The sequence below is a fragment of the Pteropus medius genome, unplaced genomic scaffold (genome assembly GCF_902729225.1).
Source record: "Pteropus medius unplaced genomic scaffold, Ma_sr-lr_union100, whole genome shotgun sequence".
NCBI classification, from domain to species: domain Eukaryota; kingdom Metazoa; phylum Chordata; class Mammalia; order Chiroptera; family Pteropodidae; genus Pteropus; species Pteropus medius.
In genome coordinates, this window is record NW_024344253.1 from 3,302,099 (window position 1) to 3,326,030 (window position 23,932).

Here is a 23,932-nt window from a genome sequence, read left to right on the forward strand (position 1 = left end):
TTTATATTTTTAATCAGCAAATTGTAGCGAGAGAGCTAAATAGCTTTCTGGGGACACACGGCAATTAAGTGAAGGAGGCAGGACTTGTTTGAGTGCTTGTCCATCTCGCTCTTGCGTTGCCATCACACCACCCCACCTCGCACAGGCTTCTAATAATAATGCCAAACTTAATGATGATGTGGATGGGGAGAGCTGCCTCTGCCATGGCTAGGTTAGCTCCGTGGTATCTGAAGGGATGTACTTGGAAGAAGTCTGGTTGGGGCTCCATCTGAGTTGTGGAATAGAGATCTTTCTCTTCATTCGGCTACTGAATTTGGCTTCGTTAGTGCTATCCTCTCCTTAAAGTATTCTGACATGGATGTGTAGATGGCACAATGACTATCTACCTAAAAAGGTGTGTCCTTTGGGCAAGCCCAAATGGTACCCATGAGTCTTCTGTGGAGACTGAATGAGGAGCTATGGGTGGAGTGAGAGAGAAGAGTTGGAACTGAAGTAAAATTTAGGAAAGGAGAATCTACAGTTTATGAGAAAGATAGAGTGGAGAAAATAATCCTAAAGAGATAATAGAAAGAGAGAGGTGCCAAGCCAAGCAGGATTAGGAGAAAAAGCATGAGAAAATAAAAGATATGAGTGAATGCATGTAAGGGTGGGTAATGGGGACCCAATCTATGAGCAAACCGTGGAGACTCCTTTAGGTATTTGGGTTGTTTTAGGCTGGCTTGTTTAATAAAAAGCATGTGGGGCACAATTATTACTGTTTATGTTGGGAATGTATTACAAATATTACAACAGATTTCCTCTTAGCGATGTATATTTTTTCAAGCAACCTCTCTTTAAAAAAAAAAAGTGAGGAAATGTCTCATTACAGAATTAGCTTAATAAAATCATATACTACAAGAACATCTGGTTTGATTCTTTCTTCTATCACAAATGAGCAAATTATGGCTTGAAAAGGTTAACTGAGTTACCTTAATGCACATTATGGTTAATGTCAGATCAGGAATAGAACCTAAGTCTCCAGACTCCTATTCTAGTGCTCATTTCTAATTATTACTATTTCTGGAATTCTTTATATTAGAAAGTTTCCCCCTGGATTACAACACTCAGAATACAGGTCATTCTAATTCTACGTGCGAACAAATTGTGCTAGCTGTTTGAAAGTTCTATCTAAATACCTGCGGTACACATCACATTAAACAACATGTTAAAGCTATTATGAATGAACCTTCTATTTTTCCAAATTGCTAGGTTCATTGAAAAGCATGGATACAGCTAAAGATCATAAGATTGGAAGTGATATTTTTCTCTCTTGTTGCCTAATTGCCCACCTATCATTTCACAATTTTTTCTCCTGACATGAGGTCTCTGACAGACAGTAAGTATAGGAAACAGGAAACATTGGGAGGCGGAGGAACATAATTTACATCATTGGTAACAAAATAACTTTGAATTTTTTGTTACAGTTTAATGTATTTTCCTCACATACATTATCTCATTTGATTCTTTAAAGACAACTGAAGAGTAGATGTTAATACTGTTTAACAGAGACTCAGGGAGGTCCAAGAACTTGTCTGAAATCCAAGTAGTGCTATTCTCCCATGTTGGCCACAAGAAAAAGAATGTTTGTATTCAAAGTGTGAAGTGTCTAATTATGAACATTTCAGCTTTCTCTAGTTTCTTCTAGAATTAATTAACTGAGAAGTGTACTTTCAGATAACTATGGAATGGGGTAATTTCCTCATGGTCAAGTGGATTTTGGAATGTAGAAGCCAAAGACAGAAATGCTAATTTTGACACAATTAATGTTGAGATGTTTTTCCTGTCAGTAATTAGATTCTGAATCAACTCCCCTTAGGTCCATTACTATATGGTTATTTTTTAATCATAAAACATTTATGTTAATCAACATAAAGCAGGATAATTTCTTTCCTATTTTCTGTAACAAGATGGCTTCTATACATTCTTCTAAAACTGACATTAGATCATTTAGGCGTAACTTAAAGGGAAACAAAACACAGGTAATTAAAATCAATTTATTTTAAGAAGAAAGTAAACAGGTGTCAGTACATTGAACAGACTGTTGTTTGGGAGTGGGAACCGTGAACTGTCCACAACTTAATGTCCTCACCAAAAGCCTGTGCTGTGGGATTGTCTTAAAAGTAAAATCGACATTTAATAAAGTCTAATCATGCGTCAGAAACTGGTTCCTAATGGTCAGAATCCAAAAGAGACCAATCTTATATTAAGTACTCTCCTAAAAGTAGTGCTAAAATGAAACGCTGGGGTATAAGCTGTTTGTACTTTCACGACAGTGCATTTACTCATTGAGTAAATATTTATTGATTGCTTGTTATGTGCCTTTTGGTTAAATTAATGGAAATAATATGAAACCATTACTGGCATACTTCCTAGTCCATAGTAAAATTTCAATAAATTTTCTGTGAATGGATGGAATAAAACAGGACTAATAATTATAGACATAAATTTTCCTTTAACTTTCTTTTTTTTAGCCAATGGAGACATTTTTATTTGTAAAGTAAGTGATGATGAATGTCCCATCAAAGATTTTGCTCTGCCTCATGAATTATTGAACAATTGAAGATTAAATCAACCTCTAAGGTCTATGAGTCCTCATTTCTTGGTATTACTTATACTCTTTTTATGATGTAGGGCATACCTATGGTTTATCTGAGATTTGAGACTTCAAAGAGAGGCATCGTTGAAACAAACAAGTTATAGTTTTCATTTTCATAAAAAAGTGTTTTAGTTACATAAAGGCACACATGCCAGCAAAGACGATTTTTGTGTGTGTGTGTGTGTGCTATGGTAGAACAAACTACTAGATATCGAGTTTTTGTTATTATAAAATAACATAGTTTTTTACCTGGTCTACTTAGTAGCTTTGTAATCCTGAGCAAGTAACTTACTTCCTCCAAGCCTCAGTTTTCTCCTCAGTAAAATGGTGAAAATATTGTGGGCACATTAGTTTTTGTTACCCTTCGATTTTAGAAAAGTTGTATAATAGGGCTAACAATTTCTAATGCAAACTCAGTGCCTAGAAAATGAGTTTTCTCTTCCTCACTTACCAATACTTGCTCCCACCCATCTTGTCTAAAGTAAGCATTCTTTGTGGCTTTAGATATTACTAGATTCCCTGGAAAGGAGTTTGTTTTTCTGATTTTATCTTTGTATCATGCATTTAGCTTTGTTTTATAATATACATACAATGATCAGAAATTCATTATAAATATATAAATGCATAACAACAAATGCTTATTAGAAGTAATGCTCATTTTTTATTGATAGAGGTACATACACACTCACACTCACGAAATGGAGACCACTTGCCTTAAGTACCCTCACTGGACCTTGTCAGTGGGAGAGAATTAACAATATTGAGCATCTTCTATACATAGGAGATATATAGAAGATATATATTCTCCAAAACATTATGAATGATCCAAAAGATAATCCAATTTGAGAGAAAAAGTGACCTCATTTAGGCTACTAGGGTGAGATTCATTTGAATTTCCCTAAGGCAGTCAGATATACCCTAAATAAGTAACAGGGTTTTTTTGCCTCTTGCGTGATGATCTGGAGATACTTATATTGTAGCAACTGAGATTTGAATGATTAAAACATGGAGAACTTTCAACTGTAAAGATTTGAGTATAGATCATAAGTCTTTTTTATGGGAAAACCTTACAAAAAGATGGACAGCAACCTGTTATAAACTGTATACTACGGAGAGATGAACACTTGAAACTCTTCCATCCTAAGTTCTCATTTGGTTTCTTGATGGTAGATTCTTCAAAATTTACTTCACATATATGGTTATTTTATGAATAATATTGATTCTAGTGACTTTTTAGGTAGTTAGACCAGGAGATAATTAAGAAAGAGTTCCTCTTATTATTCACTTTTTAACACCAGCCTCTAGAACAACAGAAATTGCAGAGAACAGACAATATATTTGTGTTCCATTAATTGTTGTGTTGGTCAAGAAATCTAGCAACTTAATTAATAGAGATAGGGAGATAGAGTCTATAGTGAACCCTGGCTTTGGCCTTGGCCTTTATCTTCCTTGACTGACCCTGAAGGCTAGTAGTCCTTTCAGTCCTGTTCAGAAACAGGGGATGAAATTGCTAAGACTTTGGTGCCCAGATGTATGTTCCAACATGTCTAAGAAGGACCAACTGGAGCACCTCCTAGAGGATGCCTGCTCCGTGGGGCTATAATGACTTTAAGAACTGCTCCTTCCAAAGCCACCAGCCCACTTGACTCAACAGGCTCTGTTCTTTCACCACCCCCCTTTCATCTTAAGATTGCAGAGGTCACTCAGCAGAGTAGAGGCGAGGTAGGAGATGACCACAAGATGCACAAAGACCTTAGTGAGCTGTGCTTCAGACCTATATTCTTTCCTGTGTTGTTTCTTCATTTTCAGGCCATAGTAAAAATCTCAATGAGGAGAGCAATTATCCAATCCAGGCAGGAGTTGTTTAGCATAACAGAAAGGCAGAGCCTGAGCTTGGACAGCGAGGCAAGGACTTCTCCTCCTCCAAGGCAGGATTCAGGATAGGACCCCTTAGCTCCATATACCACGCACACGCGCACGCACACGCACACACACACACGCACGCACAATCTCATTTACTCTTTTACTCTTGGTTCAAACCATTTACCTTCCCAGGTTTTTGTGTTGGTCAAGTGATGCATCAGTACTTAGAGATATTAATTTAAGACTTTAGTAATAAAATGTGCTTCTTTGTCAGATGTACTTCTATCCTATGTTATATTGTATTTGGCTTGCATATATGCTCTTCTGACTTTTTGATGCATATCACAGTGAAACACATAATACAATCATACTTAAATGAATCACAGCCTTAGAATGCTAGAAAATAAAAGTTATTAATGTCCCATATTAATAGCCCACCTTCAATATTTCTTTTATATGCATCAATCCCTTTCAGAGATACATTCATGTAAATAGAGTCTTAGGGAGCCTTGGACAATCTTTAATTCTTGAAGGTAGTTGCATAATGTACATCTTCTAAGTATATAGGAGACAAGCTTAGAAAGAGAGAGTAGCTCATGATACATTGTTAATTTCTCATCTCCAAAATTAGATTAGAAATCTCATCTCTGGATAATTTACAAGTTAAAATATATCAAGCACACAGAATGCATTTAATAAATATAAATAAATTGGTTAACTATTACATAATAGAAGATATAAATTTTTATTGTGGTTAAGTAAAAAGGTTTAATGATAATTGATACCTGAATTTAATAAGCAACTTGAAAAAAATAATTTCAAAATACCGATGTCTCTAATTCAATAATTTCTGTATCTATAACATAAGATAATGTGTCATTTTAGATCTTAAAATCAGAAATTTGCTTCTTATTCCATACCTCAAATACAAAGTCTTTAGTTACATCTCATTTCCCTGACATTATTGCAATGACAATGATTTTTTTCCCCCTTAACTCCTATTTTGTTTTATATTAAGAAATATATGGTGGATCCCAAAGGTACTATGTACTTCCTTTGTAAAACCGTTCAGGTGAAAATATCTATACTCTCTCTATATTAGATAATCTCACTAATAGTGAAAATGCTATTTAATCTTAGTATATTAGGATCTCATTTTGTGGGGGATATATAAAAAATGCATGCATAATATTGCGGCAGAAATTAAAGGGTGACATTTATAATATTTAAAGAAAAATGTACTTTGTATTTATTCTGGACATTTCTCAATGTCTTTGAGAAGATAAAGGTCAGTGCTGGAAGTCTTTAGCAAGGGGCAGTAGGTGTAATGATTATAAATATGAATTCAGGAGCCAGATTTCTTGTTTATATTCTAGCTAACAGACTGAATCATCTTACACAACTCATGTAATCATTCTGTGCCTCAGTTCCCTCATCTGTAAGATGGGGATGATAACAACACCTTCAACAAAAAGGTGCTGTAAAGATTGCATGAGTTCAGATATGTAAAGTATTTTACACAGTACCTGGAAAATATTAGTAGCATTAAATTGCTATTAGTACCTATATTTTTAAAAGTCAGGTGTATGTTCTAAGGGAAATGAAATTGTAGCTGGAAGAAAAGATTTAAAAGCAATTATTTTTAACAACTGAAATACAGGTAGCTAGCCTTGGGTCTTAGTCTCTAATTTGGTTTAAAGAACAAAATGCTTTCTAAGAGAAGGCACATACTTCAGTTTCTAATGATGTAAGAGGAACAAATCTTCAGGTCCTGAGGTTAAAGCTGGTGATTACAAAGCTTACTACCGCAGGCCTAATGCTGGATCAATATTCAGGTAGTAAAACAGCCACATCATTATTTAGACTTTACTGTTGGATCACTGAGTGATTGTAATTCGTTTTTTTAGAGCGGTAAAGTTTTTTTAGAGTGGGTATAAAGATATAGAAGAGTTTTTTCCCATTAAACCTAACATATGTATTTGGCCTGGTCATTCTTCCCTAATAATTACCATTGATATTCGAAAAAATTTAATTTGGCTTTCTTGTGTTGTTTAATGTTTTAAAAAATCATTAAAATTCCAGAAATTCACATTAGGAGCATTTTCTGTGGTAGAAGTAAATAAGGGTTTTTAAGTTGGGGGGAGGGTTACTTTTATCATATTGTTAAGAAGCAAAATTCAACCATTTGAAGATCTACATGGCTTTATGAAGCAATTTCTGGATCAGGCAGCGTCCCACCTAGAAGCAGCCTCCACGGGGTTGCACAAAATGGAAGGTTTCTATGGGAAGAAGAGTGGAGCAAGCGAGCTTTCAACAAAATAAAAGAATTATTCGGGGCCCAGGACATATTTTCTTTGGGAGATTGGGGAGGCCCATCTGACAGGCTGCCCTACTGGTGCTTGACTGGAAAGTTCCAGACTGGTTGATTAAGGTTATGCTTCTGGGAGAGGCTGAAACACCAATTAGATCAGGTATTAAATCTTGGTTTGCTATCATAAAATTTTAGCAGGAATGATGACATTTTCAGCCTGTGGTTTTTCTCCTTAAAAATATTAACCACACTACAAAATCTGTCTAAATATTTAACATTTCTGCTTAAAAAATCCATCCATACAATTAATTTATTCTACATTGAAGACACCCGTATGTTGGGTCTTTCCCTATAGGAGGAGGTTCTGGGGATAGAGAGGTTAAACAGATAATTTGTGTGCTCTCAACGATCTTGTCACTAAATAGGAGAGAAAAGTAAAGGAACAACTGACAGTTGCTGTGATAAAGGCATTCATTGGGCTGTATCTGTGCAGTTGGAGAAAGTGATCCAAAGAAACACTAACGACAGGAAAGCATTTAGAACTTTAATTGTGCCCAATTCCTGATATTTTATATCACAAGTCATTTACTAGGGAAGACAGAAGTGAAATTAAAGCAGATCACATTTAAGATATAATGAAAAGTTCTTAAGATATTACCAAAATAATAATAATAAAATTACATTGGAGAGACTGCCCAGTGAAGAACATTTAAGAGCTTAGAATATCAGGTGATTTGAAAGTGCCTGCTGTCCTATCACTCTTGGACACATGGCCAGCTCTCATGTCTGTCCTTTAAGGTCATATTTTCAGTGAAGCCTGGGGCTATTCTTTCCTGAAAACCACTAGACTAATGCCAGATGGTGATATGTGCCAAAGTGGCAGCAGGGTAAAGTGGGGCTCATGCTTCCAGGAATTTAAGAGGTCAGGTTTCAATTACTAGCCAGTACTTAGAAGCCAGGCATGCTGTTTCACTTATCTGGAACGTCCTTATCTTAAAATGTATCTAAAAATGCCCAAGGAGTTTGAGAATATTAAATTAGATAATTTATGGGAAAACATCTAAACAAAACCTCAATAAATGTTCTTTTTATTTTAGATATGATTAGGTGCTCAATGCATTCTACTTTTAGGAACTGAAAGTGAAATGGGCTCTACAAGGGATAGATATTAGACTTGAGCAAAAGAAGCCGTTTTCATGTTTGATAAGGACTGAGTCGACAGATAAACCATGTGAGAGTATTTAAGAGAAAAGAGCAACTAGGTGGCTTTTTTCAAACTGTACCTATCTTCTGCAGCACCCTCTTCCCATTTGGAATAAATCGCAGCCATTGCAGAGATGCAAGAGGGAAAGCAGATTGAGACCCTAGGAGAGAGCTGTTTAGAGCATGTATCCTGGACGTAGGCACCTGGGTAGAATCTGGGTGCTCCCACTCACCGGCTTTGTGACCCTTGCACAATTTATGTGATCTATCTCTGTCTCAGTTTTCTCATCTATAAACTGAAGATACCAATACATACTTTATAAGGTACAGACTGAATGCAACAATCTATTATAGAACTTAGCACAATATCTGGCACCTAAGAAATTGCCCATGTTTTCTGTTTCATTAATGGTAATATCTTGATTTCCTTCGGTTAAATTTAGCAAATAATTACTGGACATCTACAACATTCAAAGCACTGTGCAAATTACAAAGGTCTCACTTTTAAGTACTTGATCTTAAGACAAAGGCTGGTAATATACAAATAACCACAGTCCGAGGCAGATTAACAGGCGCTACCATAAAGATATATGTGGGGTACACAGGGCAGAGTCTCGGTGCTAAATGGAGAGCATGAGGAAGGTTTCAGAGAGAAAAAATTATGTGATCTCAATCTTTACAAAGACAATTTTTATGGGAAACAAAGGTGAAAAGAGATTAGGACATGTCTGGGGGATTTTAGTGTGATGGTAACAGAAGCTTTTTGTGGGTTGGGTGAGTGGAGCGTGGGTACGAAGCAAAATTAAACAAGAAAGGCAGATCGAAGCTGTATTATAAACGGTCATAAATGCCATTCTATAAAATGTGCACTTCGTTTTATAATTAGCGACACTTAAAAGAATGATCAGGTGTGAATTCTAGGAAACTTGGCCTGGAAGCATGGTAGAGGGTGAAACAAACTGTGGAGAGAACAGAGGTAGAAAATCTAATGTATTATATATAGTAATGACGTGTGAAAGAAGTGAAAGTAAGCGGATAATTTTAGAACTAGATGAACTAGTCATTGAGCTAAGCATTGATTTCCCCCAATCACCCTGCCCTGTTTTAACTTGAATCTATGCATGTCCTGTAAACTATATCCATTTTATTTGTGAAAATTAGGTTAGACTTCTAGACCTTGGATAATGTCACAGACTCATTCTGATCCTTTCTTAATGGTACTAAGGTGTTAGTATGTTTTTTTATAATCTATATTTTTGAGGTTCATGGTCATTAATCTAAACATGCTACAATTAGGATAAAGATAGTTTCGCAAACCATAAAGTCCCATACTCTATTATTATTTTTGTCAATTTTTAAGGGGAACATTTATCTGTATTAGCTACAAGGAAAAAGTACTAAGGTGTGTCATTAAAGATTACACTGTAGAAAATAGAAAATTTTGTCATTACTGTGTGTTGACCTGTGACAACCTGCTTTCTGGCTATAAGCATAATGGAATTACTTTGATCTACTAATATTTATTCCAGTTTGAATTTCACTTCAATATGTGAAGTGAATGTGAAATTTTATATGATTTTGGAATACTTAACAGGATTGGTTCCCAACCTCCCATTTTATATTTGTCATTAATATATAAAATGTTCTTTTTCTGCTAGGTTGTCTCTTACATATGAGCAGTATGAATATATACAAATTACAATCTTTGACTTCTTGTGACATTATTCATATCTAAACCGAGGTAATTTAACTTTAAATTTCTTGTACAAGTGTTGATCTTCATACATGACAGTGATGTAGTATCATAATTTGCAGCTTTCTACATGCAACCTGGACTCTCTTTAGTTCCAAATTGACATCTTACTCTCTTCTTGACAGCTACATTTTGATAATCAAGAGACATCTCTCAATTTTAATATTTCCAAAACAGAAACTTAGATCGCTCCTACTCAAGCTTCTTCCAGCCTTCTCTATCCCAGTAAATGACACCACTGGCCCAATTGCTCAAATCCAAATCCTCGAAATCAACCTTTGTTTTCTCTTCAATAACCAACCCATCAACAAGTCCTCATTTCTGTCTACAAAATTATACCAGAATCTGCCGACTTCTTTATATCTCTAGGGCTACACCCGAGTAAAAGCCACCATCATCTCTTGTCTGCATTACTGCAATTGTCATGCCTCCAGTAGCATGTAATCTTCATGAGTACAGGGAGTTTTCTCTATTTTGTTTACTGTTTTATTCTTCACACCCAGAGCAGTGCCTAGCACATACGAGGTGTTCAGCAATTCTATTCAGTAAGTACTTTATCAAGTTTTGAAGAGCCTTCTAAACTTTCACCTTCCTTCTACTTTTGACCACTGCAGTCATACTCAATCCAACTGCCAGAGTGACCTTTGTAAAATATATTTGAAGTCTTATTACACCTTTGCTTAAATTCTCCAAAGTGTTTCCAAATATGCTTTGAATGAAAAATACTAACTCCTGCTATGGCTTTCAATCCTCTGCAAAATTTGGTCCCAAATCCACCTCTCTGACTCTACCTCATATCAGTTCTCCCTTCTGACTATGCCTTTTACCTGGTTTTTATGTGGTTAGTTCATTCTTGCTCATTCAAATCTCTGTTTAAATGACACTACTCAGGGAGGTCTTCCTTGATCTAAATTAGCAATCCAGGTACTCAATTACCACAGCCTTCTGTTCTGGCTTCTTTACAGTACTAATAGTTTTTGTACTAGTAGTATTAGTACTAGTGTACTAATAATTTTTAATTTTTAACTACCTTCTTTAGCAAGAATGAAATCTTCATTAGTATAAGGACTTCATTTTATCACAACTGTATTCCTGGCACATAGAAGAATGCCTGGCATTAGCAGGCTTTCAATAGATATTTGCTGAATGAATAAATTAAGGAGTCATGAATATCATACACGTTAATTAGCCTTCTGTGACTATGATCCTTCTGCTTTAAGAGGATCTCAGAGGACTCTGATGTCACCATGGCTGTGAAAAAGGAAAAGAATGAAATTGACCTGCTTCACTCCAGGCTGAGAGCAAAGCGAACTCTCCCAAATGAGTTTGTCCTTATTACCAACATGCTAAAAACAAGTAAGCTATCTGACCTGGACAAAATGTCATGATAGAGTCCATGCAATGTTGCATTATAATTTATATGTACTGTAGATGTGTCTTTTTAAACTTAACATCAGAAAAAAATCATTATTATCTAGTAAATGTAATCTTAATACATTTCTTTTGTTTGCTCTGTCCTTTAAAACTGTTATAATTTTCTCTTTAAATTTGCTCTGTTATTATTACTCACAAATTCCTTAGCAGATGGTAATTATAAAAATCAATCTTTTCTTTTTGAAAACCATTTTCTTAATCTTCAGGTAATTTCCTTCCTGTATATTGCTGCATAAAAATAGTGTGGTTTATACTTTTTTCTTGGTTACAGCATAACTAGAGAATATAATTCGTAATGCCTGATTATATAAACCTTTTAAAAACTCCTTTTAAACTTTATTTTAAATGCAATCAAAAGATTTTTGTGTGATTTTATTATGTGTATACATGTCAAAATTAGCACACAGCATCTGAATGTAAGAAATCATAGATTTCTTACATTCACGAGAAAGTTCTGTTGTTGAGCATTTCAAAAGATGAAAGATACCTTTGAAGATAAGTATGTTAGAAGTAAACATTATAATTTAATTCATTACACTGTCCAGTAGTAAAATATAGTATAAGAAAACAATATATAAGATTACTTTCCCCTAAAACATTATATTTTTTATAATGAGTGTTCAAATCATTCTTTTGTAAAAACAAAATTGATGTAAAAGACAAAGAGTAAAAGATACTTTAAAAAAAAAAGTCAGAGAAACAAACATCAAAATGGAAGAAAAATATGATTCCTTGTTTGAAAACAAATGAAGGTTTTGAAATATGCTTTTACAGAATTATAAAAGATATTAATACATGGATAGAAAAATGGCATAACTAGAAAAATTGGCAGTTTCATAAAGGCTAACGTCCAAAAGGACTAAGATGCATAATATTAGTGCAGGAAATTATTTTCACTCACATATTATTATATCTATGTATGTGCATGTATATTTGGAAGTCATCATGATGTATATTAATAGTACAAATAGAGAAATACATAAGATTAGACCCCTACCTTAAGGAGATTTTTATTTGGGAAACATAGCATAGACTATAACCAATCTATAACAGATAACTACAATGAAGAACAGTGTATAATAATTTTATAAAAATAAGTGCTGAGGAATGAAGAGTGAGGAAATTACTCTTAAAAAAATTGCCAGGTAAAGCATAATGAAAAAGGCGACAGCAACAACAACGACAATATTAACATTTATAAACTAGTCTTCATTCCGGGTATTGTTGAATATTACTTGCAACACTTTATTTATTCTTTTCAACTGCCTGTGATGATGGGTACTTGCAATGCACCTATGACATAGATAAGAAAACTGTGAGATTTAAGAAAAACACTTCCTAGGTCACACTGGTGGTAGTGATTGGAAGAGCTGATATTAGAACCTCCTAGGAGCCTCGAAAACCATATGATCCCATTGGTTTTAGTACAATATTAGAACTTAATTGTGACCTCATTACAAAAAGACCTCTTGAGAAGAGAAGACATAATGCTGTCTTGTCAATTTGTTTATTTTTAACCAAACAACTAGAAATCATGGATGGTCAGTAACATCTTTATCCCAAATCTGCTCTGTTTTGTTAAATAAATATTGTATCCTCCACAAGTAATAAAGCCTTAAACTAAACAATTTTTTCAATGTTACATAAATCTGCATTTTCAGATTCTAAAAGGCAGTGTATTTGTGGTATTCTCTCTTTAGCCAAAAGCAGATCTCTCACTAAGCTTATGATCCTGATGGCCAAGCCCATGTCTTGTTTGCTGTATTATAATTAGCACCGACATAGTACTTGGCATGTTTTATGTAGAATGAATAAAAAATTGAATGCATAACACAAAATCTGGAAAGTAAATTGTGTCTAATTTACGTTTCCAGATAAACTGGAGGACATTCAGTGAAATTAGAAGTTCAGAAAAATAACAAATAATTTTTGGTATAAGTATATCCCAAATATTGCATGGGACATACTTACATTAAAAAGTGTTCACTGTTTATCTGAAATTCTAAATCTGGTAACTCTTTTAAGTCTAGTTACTGTTATACATTAAGATTTACTCATTTATACACAATTATTTATTGCTTTGTTAAATGATTAATGATGTATTGCATATCTACCATGTGCCAGGAAAAATTTTATGTCCTGGGGTTTCTGTGATAAATAACACTGGCAGACTCTCACTTGATGGAGTATGTATTTTAGTGAGACATGGAGGGAGGAGAAAAATAAATAAGTGAAGTATTAAACTGACAAGGTAATTTTAGTTAATCATAAATGCCATGAAGAAAATCAAGCAAGATGATAAGGGTAGAGGGAAGCATGGATTGAGAACTACTTTAGGTACAGAGTACAGAAAGTTATCATTAAATGATGAGAAGAAGCCAGTCATACAATAAGGCAAGAGAAGAGAGCAAAAGAAAGAACAATGAATACAAAGAACCCTAGGTAGATATGAATTTGGCTAATATAGAAAAAAGAGTAAAGATTGTGGGACTACATCCAACTAAAAAGCTTCTGCACAATAAAATGAAAAAGCAACCTACAAAATAGGAGAAAATACTTGCAAATCATATATTGATATGTGGTTAATATCTAAAAGATTAAATGAACTCATATAACTCAATAACAAACAAACAATTCAATTCAATTAACAAATGGGCAGAGGATTTAAATAGATATTTCTCCAAAGAAGATAAATAGATGGCCAATAGGTGCACAAAATGGTGCTTCAACATCACTGATCATTAAGGAAATGCAAATCAAAACTACAATGAGATACCACATCACACCTGTCAGAAATGGCTATTATCAAAAAGACAAGAAATAACAAGTGTTGGCAAGGATGTGGTGAAAAGGGAACCATTGTCCGCTGTTGGTGGAAATGTAAATCAGTGTAGCCGCTATGGAAAACAGTATGGATGTCCCTCAAATAATTAAAAGTAGACATATCATATGATCCAGCAATCCCACTTTTGGGTATTTATCCAATCCAATGGAAACTAAAACACCAACTGGGAAAGATATCAGCCCCCCATCTTTATTGAAGCATTATTTACAATATCCAAAACATGGAAGCAACCTGAGTGTCCACTGACAGATAAATGAATAAAGAAAATGTGGCATATATGAACAATGGGATATTATCCAGTTACAAAATGAAGGACATCTTGACATTTGCAACAGTTTGGGTGGAACTTAAGGGCATTATGCTAAGTGAAATAAGTCAGAAGACAGAGAAAGACATACTCTATGATATCACTTACATGTGAAATCTGAAACAACAAATTGAACTCATAGATACAGGTTGCTGGTTGTCAGTGGAGGGGATTGGAGGTGGGCAAAATGGGCGAAGGGGGTCAAAAGTTGCAAACTTCCAGTTATAAGATAAGTAAGTCTTGGGGACTGTAATGTACAGCATGGAAACTATAGTTAATAATACTGTATTATATATTCAAAAGTTGCTGAAAGAGTAGATCTTAAAATCTTAAAAGTTCTTTTCACAAGAAAAAAGATTTGTAACTATGCGTGGTGATGGATGTTGACTAAACTTATTGTGATAATCGTTTTGCAATATATACAAATATCATTATGTTGTACACCTGAAAGTAAATATAACATTATATGTCAATTATATCTCAATTTTTTTTAATGAAGAGTGAAGATCAGTTAGATTGTAGAAGGCAAGGGGCTAGAGAGTGGCATAAATATGGAACAAGAAGATGTAAGAGACTGAAGTGAGAGCCAGATCAGGCAAAACTCGCATTCGATGGTGTGATATCTGGATGTAGAATGGGTACCACTGGAATGGTTAAGATAGAAGTGATATGCTCTATAATGTTTTCAAAAGACCCTTTGGGATGCTGGGTGGAAAAATGGTTGGGTGGGGGTGAGGAGTATAGAAGTAGAACATCAGTTAGAAGGTAATCCAAAAGCAAAGGTGAGTGATGACATGGGTTCATGGCAGGCCGGTGACAGAGGTGGATGGATTGGAGATATATTTTGAAGGCAGAAGCGGTACTCCTTATGAATGATTTTAACTATGAAATTGGAGAGGGTGGTGAGAGAAGGGGAAGAATATACTTGCTTCCTATTTGGGAGATGTACTGATTCTATGTACAACCTGTATATAAGAATAAATTGATCTTCTAATGTCTTTCATTCTCAGTTGCCTATATTGGCATCATCGGTGGTTAGCCTGTACTTCCTTGAACTCACAGATGTCTTCAAACCTGTGCACTCTGGATTCAGCTGCTATGACCGGAGTCTTAGCATGCCATACATTGAACCGACGCAGGAGGCAATTCCATTTCTTATGTTGCTTAGCTTGGCTTTTGCTGGACCTGCAATTACGGTAAGAACTGCTCCCAAATTGTTTGTCAGACCCAGAAAACTAAAACTGACCACATTTGAGTAGCAAATGTGTTAAAAGCAAACAAAAAATGAACTCTAAATCTTGGACCAGAAAGATCATGTCTTTGAGATGTTTTGACCACATCATATGGCAATACTTAATAGTTTAAAATTATTGGCATTAAAAGTTAAAGAAGATTATATGATTGCAAAAATGATGGGCTTCTAATGTTTACTTTCATAAATCATTCTGAGAAAAGGTTTGTAATAACTGCATAATTCTCGAATGGCTAACATAACATTTCTGATACAATTCCTCATAATGTATTTTTCATGTTTATGTGGTAGCTGAAGTGTGGAAAACTGCAGGGAGAAAACAAATAATTATCTAGCCAACGGCTTTCTTCTCAAAAGTGCATGTTGATAACACTTAATGTTTCAATTTTACTAGATCAGCACTTTTATTGATTATGAGCACTGATCATTGACAACTGTAAAGAGGGCATAATGCACATTCCTGGCGCATGCGTGCGCATGTGCGCAGGTGCGCGCGTGCACACACACACACACACACACACACACACACACTAAAATACTTTAGATCCAGAACAGGCATTTGTATTTTAAAATATGTAACATAAAAAAATACCCTCACCTACTGGAATTGAATTAAAAACATAGTTGTTTTTAATTTGCTAAAATAGACATTGTAAATGACACACTTTTTGATAAATTCATTAATAAAATAAGACTGGCCAAGTCTCTCCATTGTCTCTTCTGCACTCAGAATCCTACCTAAAGGACAAGAAGCATGTTTCAAGATTAATAATATTTATTTCTAAAAGTAAGAACTCTTATTTTACTTTTATCATGCTCATGAATATCAGAGGAAGCGGTTATTAAATTAAAAGCTGTATTGGAATGGCGTTTTTACAAGAATCCTGAATAAATTGGCCTATTCTGGTTCAGTACATTAGCAGTTGTAGAACAACTACACAGTTTATACTTTTATATAGCTGTGGATTTGTTTTTTTTTTTAATTTCCCCTATATTAAATAATCATAACATGCTGTTTGCACTATAAATAAATCATAGAAATATTCTCAAAAGATAAAATTAGAACTTAATTTTCCATAGAACTATATCTTACTTAAAAGGTCTCAAATACTTTGTAAACTGAGTTATTTGAACTCCAATAACTCCAGAGTGATTGAGACTATTAATTAATGATATACTTGGAAGTAGCTGAGCCTCAGACTAATAAAACATAGTTAAAGTGCAATATTGCTTAGAATAACAGCATTTTCCTGTCATTTCTTTAAAGACTTGTGAAAAAATCCATATCATCCAGTCCTTTTACAAGAGCAAAAAGAATATATGCTTAAAATCTATTACACCAGAAAGGATTTCTCCTAGTTGGGGTATAATGGACAAATTTATTATGATTGATTTATTTGAAATAAAATAAAATACTGTACAAATGTTCATGAGTCTGCTAAAAAGACTGTGTTGATATTTTATCATTTAAATAATTTGTTTTTTATATATCCAGAATATAAAAAATTTTTCTTCCCTAGTGTACTTTATCAAGCAGCTAGGAAAGCCAGTCTCATTGTGGCATTCCCCGCCAGCACCATTTATCTCACACTGATCCCTTTGCTGACACTGTTAAATGTCCTGGGGACAATGACCTTGGCCTCATCACTGTGTTTCTGCTTCTCGGACTCCCTCATTTCCCATAATATGCAATTTAAGAATGCTTTCTAGAGGATTCTGGGTCAAAGCCTTCTTTCTTGAGTTCTGAGAAATGACAAAACAAATCTGCCATGACCCCCTTCTACGGACTTGACCTGGGGAGCAGCCCAGTGCAGACTCTTCCATAAAGATCCCTTGCATTTCTGGGGCTCCACGGGGCCCTCACAGCTGCTGCATGTCTCTTAACGGAATGAGAGGCACACTCGGGAAATATTTACACCTCAGGTTCCCTAATTTTCCCCATGTCTCTTAAGCTCCAGCATAATCCAGGATATCAGTGATCCTTTTCTTCCACACTGGTTTCACAGGTTTTGGGTAAACAACTTGATAATAAAACAAAACCTGACTTTGCTGACATCAAATACTGTTTTTGACACCCTTCTCTCCAATCATATATCATACATATAGATTTCTTTGTAATTTTGTTTTTCCCTTTAAGGCCTTTTCCCAAAACATACATTTTCTCAATATTGGTCCTATATCTTTTGTAGTCTTGTTCTAGAACCACAATTCTGTCTATATTCTTACTACATATGTTACTACTCTAACTCCTTTCCCTTCTCTTCTTAAAAGTGAAAATAACAGACTCTAATCTTTGACTTTCAAGGATACCATTTTCTTTTTATCTGGTGGCATCGACCTGTTCCCAAATGAAATGGGAGAGGAGGTAGAGAAAGAAAGATGAATCCCTCATTCGGAAATGACTTTTAGAGCCATTTTAGAGCCTCCTTGTGTGAGGAGAGGCACTTTCTAAAATTTTCACCCATTCACATGGAGAGAAGACAAAGCTAACTAAAGACTTCACATCAGCAATATTCTTTAAAAGGACCTTTATGTGAGCAAAATGAAGATTAACTGATTTTTTTATACAGGTATTTATGTATAAATAATTTAGTGTTCTCTTCTCAGTTTTTTTCTATGTTTTGAAGGATGTTTTAAAATTAACTTGTCTTTGTAATGTACGATAAACTAAAAATTCCTTTTATGTCTGTAAAATGCATATTCTTATTTCTCTGAAATTGCCCTTAAGTTGGAAAATTTCATTCTTAATATTTAATTTTCATTTACTTTAGAGTGATAATAAAACAAGCATTCTGTTCATTCTTTTGGAGGTTATTTCTCAGAGAAAACAACACAGAATACCGGGTTTATCAAATCTTCGTGCAATGAACATAAATGAAAAAAAGTGTGCGTTTTTTTTTTCCCTGGAAGTAAAATTTTGTTACATATTATTAAAGAATAAATATGTCTAACTTTATAGGAGAATTCTATCAGAATTTGATTACAGTTCCTAGAAGGTAACATTAGCTTTTGGAGACTATACAATCAAAATGTAGAATACTTAAATGTGTTAGAGTTCCCAAAAGACATTTGTTGCAAATATACACACTAAAGAGACTATGATAAATATAACACTTTTTTATTCATTTTGTTTCAATGTTTTCACAAGAAAGATTTTTTGGATTGTGAGTTCTCCAGACGGTGTCTATTCCCAGGGCAGCACCCATACAATAATAAGCAATAGATTTCCTCTCTCCATCTCCCTGAAATAGAATCACTTCGGAATATCTTCCAAAAACCTGTCCATGATATTAGATATGCAAAAGAACTAACTGTGTCATTTCTTTTCAAGCTTGTGTACAGCATAGATGGAACATTGTGGAAAGATACTTGTCATAAATTGTTTCTCTTTATAAATGACAACAGCAATAAATAAGTTGATTGTCAAAGACTGGTCCCTAAAACCACGTTGCAGCATGACAGCGTGCCATTCTGAATGAGGAAACAAGCAGGCACATGTGGCAATATATCAGGAAGCCTCTCCCCTTCCTCTGAGGAGAATTCTGTCTTTAAACCAAATTACATCATTTTGAAAATTCATGCAATGACATATAGATCAAGGTTAAATGAACAGAAGTGTGAGGAGAAAATTGATGTGCTCCTTAGAGAAAGGGACAGTTGAGTGATGTCAAAATACTGACAAAAAACCCCTCTATCTATAATCAAGCCAAATGGTGTGAAAACACTCGGTTAACATAAGAGTTTTGAGCATATTAAATAACTAATATTAAAACTCCTGAAATCTCAAGGTCATTTGAGATAATGCCTATTGTGTTGTAAGATAAGACACATTTTCCTAATGGTTCCATACAAATAAATTCTAATATAATTTAGCATTTATGGACAAGATATGCATCATTACGCATAGAATTAAAAAGAAAGAAACAATTATTCACAGAATTGTTATTGAAGAAGTGAAATGAAATCAGACTCTTTTAGTCATACAACAGTGCATTTTAGGAATGAGTAGTTAATTTTCTTGAAATGATAAATTTGAGATAACTATTATATTATTCTATGTGTGTGGCATATCATGTCACATCTCTATGCAGCATATGGAACTTACTGTGTTTCCCTGCTAACTTAAAGTGATAATGTAGGATGATATTTTTCAAGAAGGATAATTAACTCTATGTTCAATGATTTAAAATAATTCCTTTTGATTATTTCTATACAATTGATCTTAAAAGAGTCTATCGAGTATACCACATGATTTTCACACATGTATGAATATTGGTAGTTTCATTAAGAGAATTATTTTTCTACAAATTAAGATTCTTTATAATAATACACATACCATATTACGTACAGAATTAAATGTAGCAGATTGAACATTTTAAGCAGAAGGCCATAGGCTTACTGTCATTAGTTTTTTTTAAAAACCTACAGTTTAAAATACTTCATAAGATAAATGTTAAGCTAGTTCTGAGAACTGGGACATTTCCCCTGGAAAATCTGTTTCAGCCCCTAATCATGGTTATAATCTTTAAAATGAAATACTCATTTATGTCTAAGGGACTGTCAACATAACCCTATTTTGCTCAGCTTCACAACTTTATACAAATCAATTCTAATATTTGAAATGTTTTACATAAATAAAACCTATAATTTCTAATCTTGTTTCTCTTATACAGAATAACTAACAGCCCGAATGCCAGGGTACTTAGTCAACGAGAATCCCACAGTGAAGGTAACAAGTGCAAATCCCACAGTGCCAAGCACTGTGCTAGATAGTGAACATTAAAGGTAAAAAGAAATGGGTCTTCTCTCAGAGGGTCACAGTCTAGTGAGAGATAATCAAATGAATAATCAAAGTGCACTTTAATCAAGCTATGCTAAAGGGAAGGACAAGGTACAAAGAGGACACAATTTCATTTAGGGTACAGTAAGGGATTTCAAGGAAAACTCCCTGAAGGAAATGATATCCTAATATATTGACTTTCTTCACTGATGTCCTATGTCCTGGAATCCTACAGCAAGTGCACAGCACCTTATTTTAATGAAGTCTTTCACGACCCAGCAATCCCTCTTCTGGGTATCTACCCCCCAAAATTGAAAACATTTATCTATAAAGATATATGCACCCTAATGTTCATTGAAGCATTATTCATGATGGCCAAGATGTGAAAACAACCAAAGTCCTTCAATAGGTGATTGGATAAAGAGGGTGTGGTACATATATTCAATGGCATATTACTCAGCCATAAGAAGAGATGAAATACTGCCATTTTTGACAATATGGATGGATCTTGAGAAATCATGTTAAGAAAAATTAATAAGACAGAAAAAGTTGAAAACTATACAATTTCACTCATATGTGGGAAATAAAACTGAAAGCAACAAATGAGCAAAACAAATAAATTCATAGACACAGACAGCAGCATAGTGGTTACCAGAGGGAAAAGGGTGGTGGGGGGGTATGAAAGAGTAAAGGGGGTCAAATACATGGTGATGGGAGGAGATTTGTCTTTGGGTAGAGAACTCACAATGCAGTATACAGATGATATATTATTGAATGTGCACCTGAAAACCTATATAATTTTATTACTCAATGTCACCCCAATAAATTTAATTAAAAAATATATGTAGTCCTTCTGATACTATAGTATGGTCCTCTGTTCATTGTAAACACATCTTCTAAATAGCTTATAACCTAGGAAACACTATCCAGTATGAACGGATAACTTCGGAAATTACTTCAGCCACGTCACTGATGCCATTTCCATTGTCCTGCAGGGTTTTCACGGGGACGTTACTGCTCACCTGAATTCTTTTGTAATCTGCATTCTCCCAGGACATAGTTACCAGCCACATGGAGTTATTTCATTTTAAATCTAGATTGATTTAAATTTTAAATAATTAAATACAATGAAATGAAATTTAAAAAAAATTAAGCTCCTCAGTTGCAGCAGCTAAATTTCAAATGCTTGATAGCCACATGTGGGTAATGGCTACCATACTGGGTGGTCCATCATCACAGAAACTTTAATTGAATAGCTCTATTTTAGATAGCAACTTTCTACCCTCATACAGGCTATCCATAGGTTTGTCCTTCTGCTCAATCTTAAATTGGTTTATTGAAATAATCTGCTAGTAAAATGCTCCTGATCTTAGCTCTGGTACTTATTTTATTCTCCCCTCAGGCATCTGTTTCCGTAGTTTTAAGGATGAAGTGCCAAGATTCCAAGAATTAGAGCAGAGTCAGTCACCATGTGATTAATCAATTAGAAGTCACTGAGTGGTGTTGGGCAAAGGGCCAAAGTCTGGGTGCTGTCACCACATTAAAACGCCAGGATGCTGTCACATCCTTAACCAGTACACAGGAGCTCAGAAGATCCAACCAATGCTCTTTACAGTGACCTGATCACTAACTTCTCACTGTTCCCTCAAATGCTCAGGAGAAGTTGATCACATCTCTAAAGCTGTTAAGAAAAATACACCTTTACTTTGTTGAATTGATGGTGTGTTAAGAGATTCATTCAAACCCATTGAATCTATCTGAACTCCCTCTTGTCTTTGCAGATTATGGTAGGGGAAGGAATTCTCTACTGTTGCCTGTCCAAAAGAAGAAACGGGGTTGGACTGGAGCCCAATATTAATGCTGGAGGCTGCAACTTCAACTCTTTCCTTAGAAGAGCCGTCAGATTCGTTGGTGGGTATGAGAACCACAAAAAAAGGACTTTTTTTTTCCAAACAGAAACATTATATTTAATTACAGATATTAAGTCTTTAAAGCTGTAATTTAGATCTGTAATTTCAGGTACATGATGAGCTTTACATTATACAAAAAACTGTTAATACACCCAAATTTGGGCTCTGTATCTGAAATGTGTTATTTACCAGGATAGTCTTGTTTTGAGAACTAGCATGCCATGCATTTCAGTGTATTTTTGTCTTAGCTCTAGTGGAAGCATATATTTATTTTAAAATTGTTTATTTGATCTGTGTTCATTTTCTAAAGTGGAGAATAAATGTCACAGGCCAGTCAGTATGAATGGATAACTCTTCAGAAATTACTTTAGCCACATCAATAATTCCATTTTAATCATTCTGTAATGTTTCATCCAGAAGTTAATGCACATAGAAATGTCTCCAGAAAGTATTGCATCATGGCTATTTTTCCTTGGTTATATACTATAACTTTATCTCACTTTTTATGAGATATATAGAAACCAGCATCTGAATCAAACCAGTATCTAAAACTTCATCTCTTCATTTTTTCATCTTAATGTTGTTTGAGTCACAGGCCTTTTTTTACTTTTGAGTTAGGAAGTCAAGCCACAGTACATCATACCAGGATGAATGTTTTATATCTATTCCCAATAAGTCAGTAAAAGGTTATTTTACCTGCAACTCTCATCACAAAGGAATGGGTAGCTTTATTCACTATCCAGTAGATAATTAAGTATAACTATCTCTTCTTCTAGAGGAAAAACCTGGTCTAAATCATGCCTAGACTCTGCTCCACTAAGCAAGGCACAGCAAGATGGTAAGACAAGAATAGACCTTTTAGCAGGACCATGAACTGAGAAAAGGAAATAAAACTTTGGGACATATAGCTAATCTCAGAGAAAATTTCCCCTAATGTAACAAATGCTCCGGAAAATGGGCATGTAATCTCTCTGAAAAGACTTATAACTGTGAAGATGGTCCATCTAACTCTAGAGAACAGTGTCCCAGAATCGGCAATACCCGTCTTCATGAGTCTGGAGATTCTCACTCTCCAAAGGTAAAAATGGACGGGTTTCTCCACTTACCCATATTTCCCTCCAAGACCTTGCTTGCTGCTTGGAATTGGCATGTAGAAATAAAGGTCCTGTGTCATGAATCTCAGGTGAGTGGGTGGAAAAGGAGTTGGGTGAGTGGCTGTTAGGTGGTAATCAGCAGAAAAGGGAAATGCAAAACAAGGTAACATGCAGGCCAGTGATCTTGCTCTGGAGGGGATCACTGACAGACAACTCAGGTGCCTCTCACCATCATGAATCAGAATCCAGGCTGTCAAGTCAGAGAGAACTGGAGGTGTCAAGACAATGTTGAGGGAGCAGGCAAGTGTTCAGATCCTGTGTATGTGAGCAGAGCTAGACTCCTAAGGATAAGGCCAGGCAAGGGACTTGAAGCAGGAACAGAGCTCGAGTGCACAGGGTGGATCTGAGTTTGTGAGTTTATGGTTTAAGACTGGCGCCAGGAAACAAAAGACAGAATTTGGACCAGGGTATGTAAGAACAGCATCAAACATGCAGGAAGGCTCCCACAGCCCTGTACCCAGGATACGATCATTGTTTCCAGGACA

At 34.9% G+C, this 23,932-nt stretch overlaps 1 protein-coding gene and 1 long non-coding RNA gene across 2 annotated transcripts in view; one reads left to right on the plus strand and one right to left on the minus strand.

Annotated features, from left to right (window-relative positions):
* The window catches only part of LOC120607828 (uncharacterized), a 270,547-nt gene that overhangs the window by 12,873 nt on the left and 233,742 nt on the right, over window positions 1-23,932 (minus strand). The gene's annotated exons all lie outside the window — the stretch shown is intronic.
* The window catches only part of PLPPR4 (phospholipid phosphatase related 4), a 40,202-nt gene that overhangs the window by 6,020 nt on the left and 10,250 nt on the right, over window positions 1-23,932 (plus strand). The window contains exons 2-3 of the mRNA XM_039869550.1: window positions 15,362-15,547; window positions 22,165-22,294. Of these exons, the coding sequence (XP_039725484.1) occupies window positions 15,362-15,547; window positions 22,165-22,294 (316 nt within the window). The remainder of the gene's footprint in view (window positions 1-15,361; window positions 15,548-22,164; window positions 22,295-23,932) is intronic.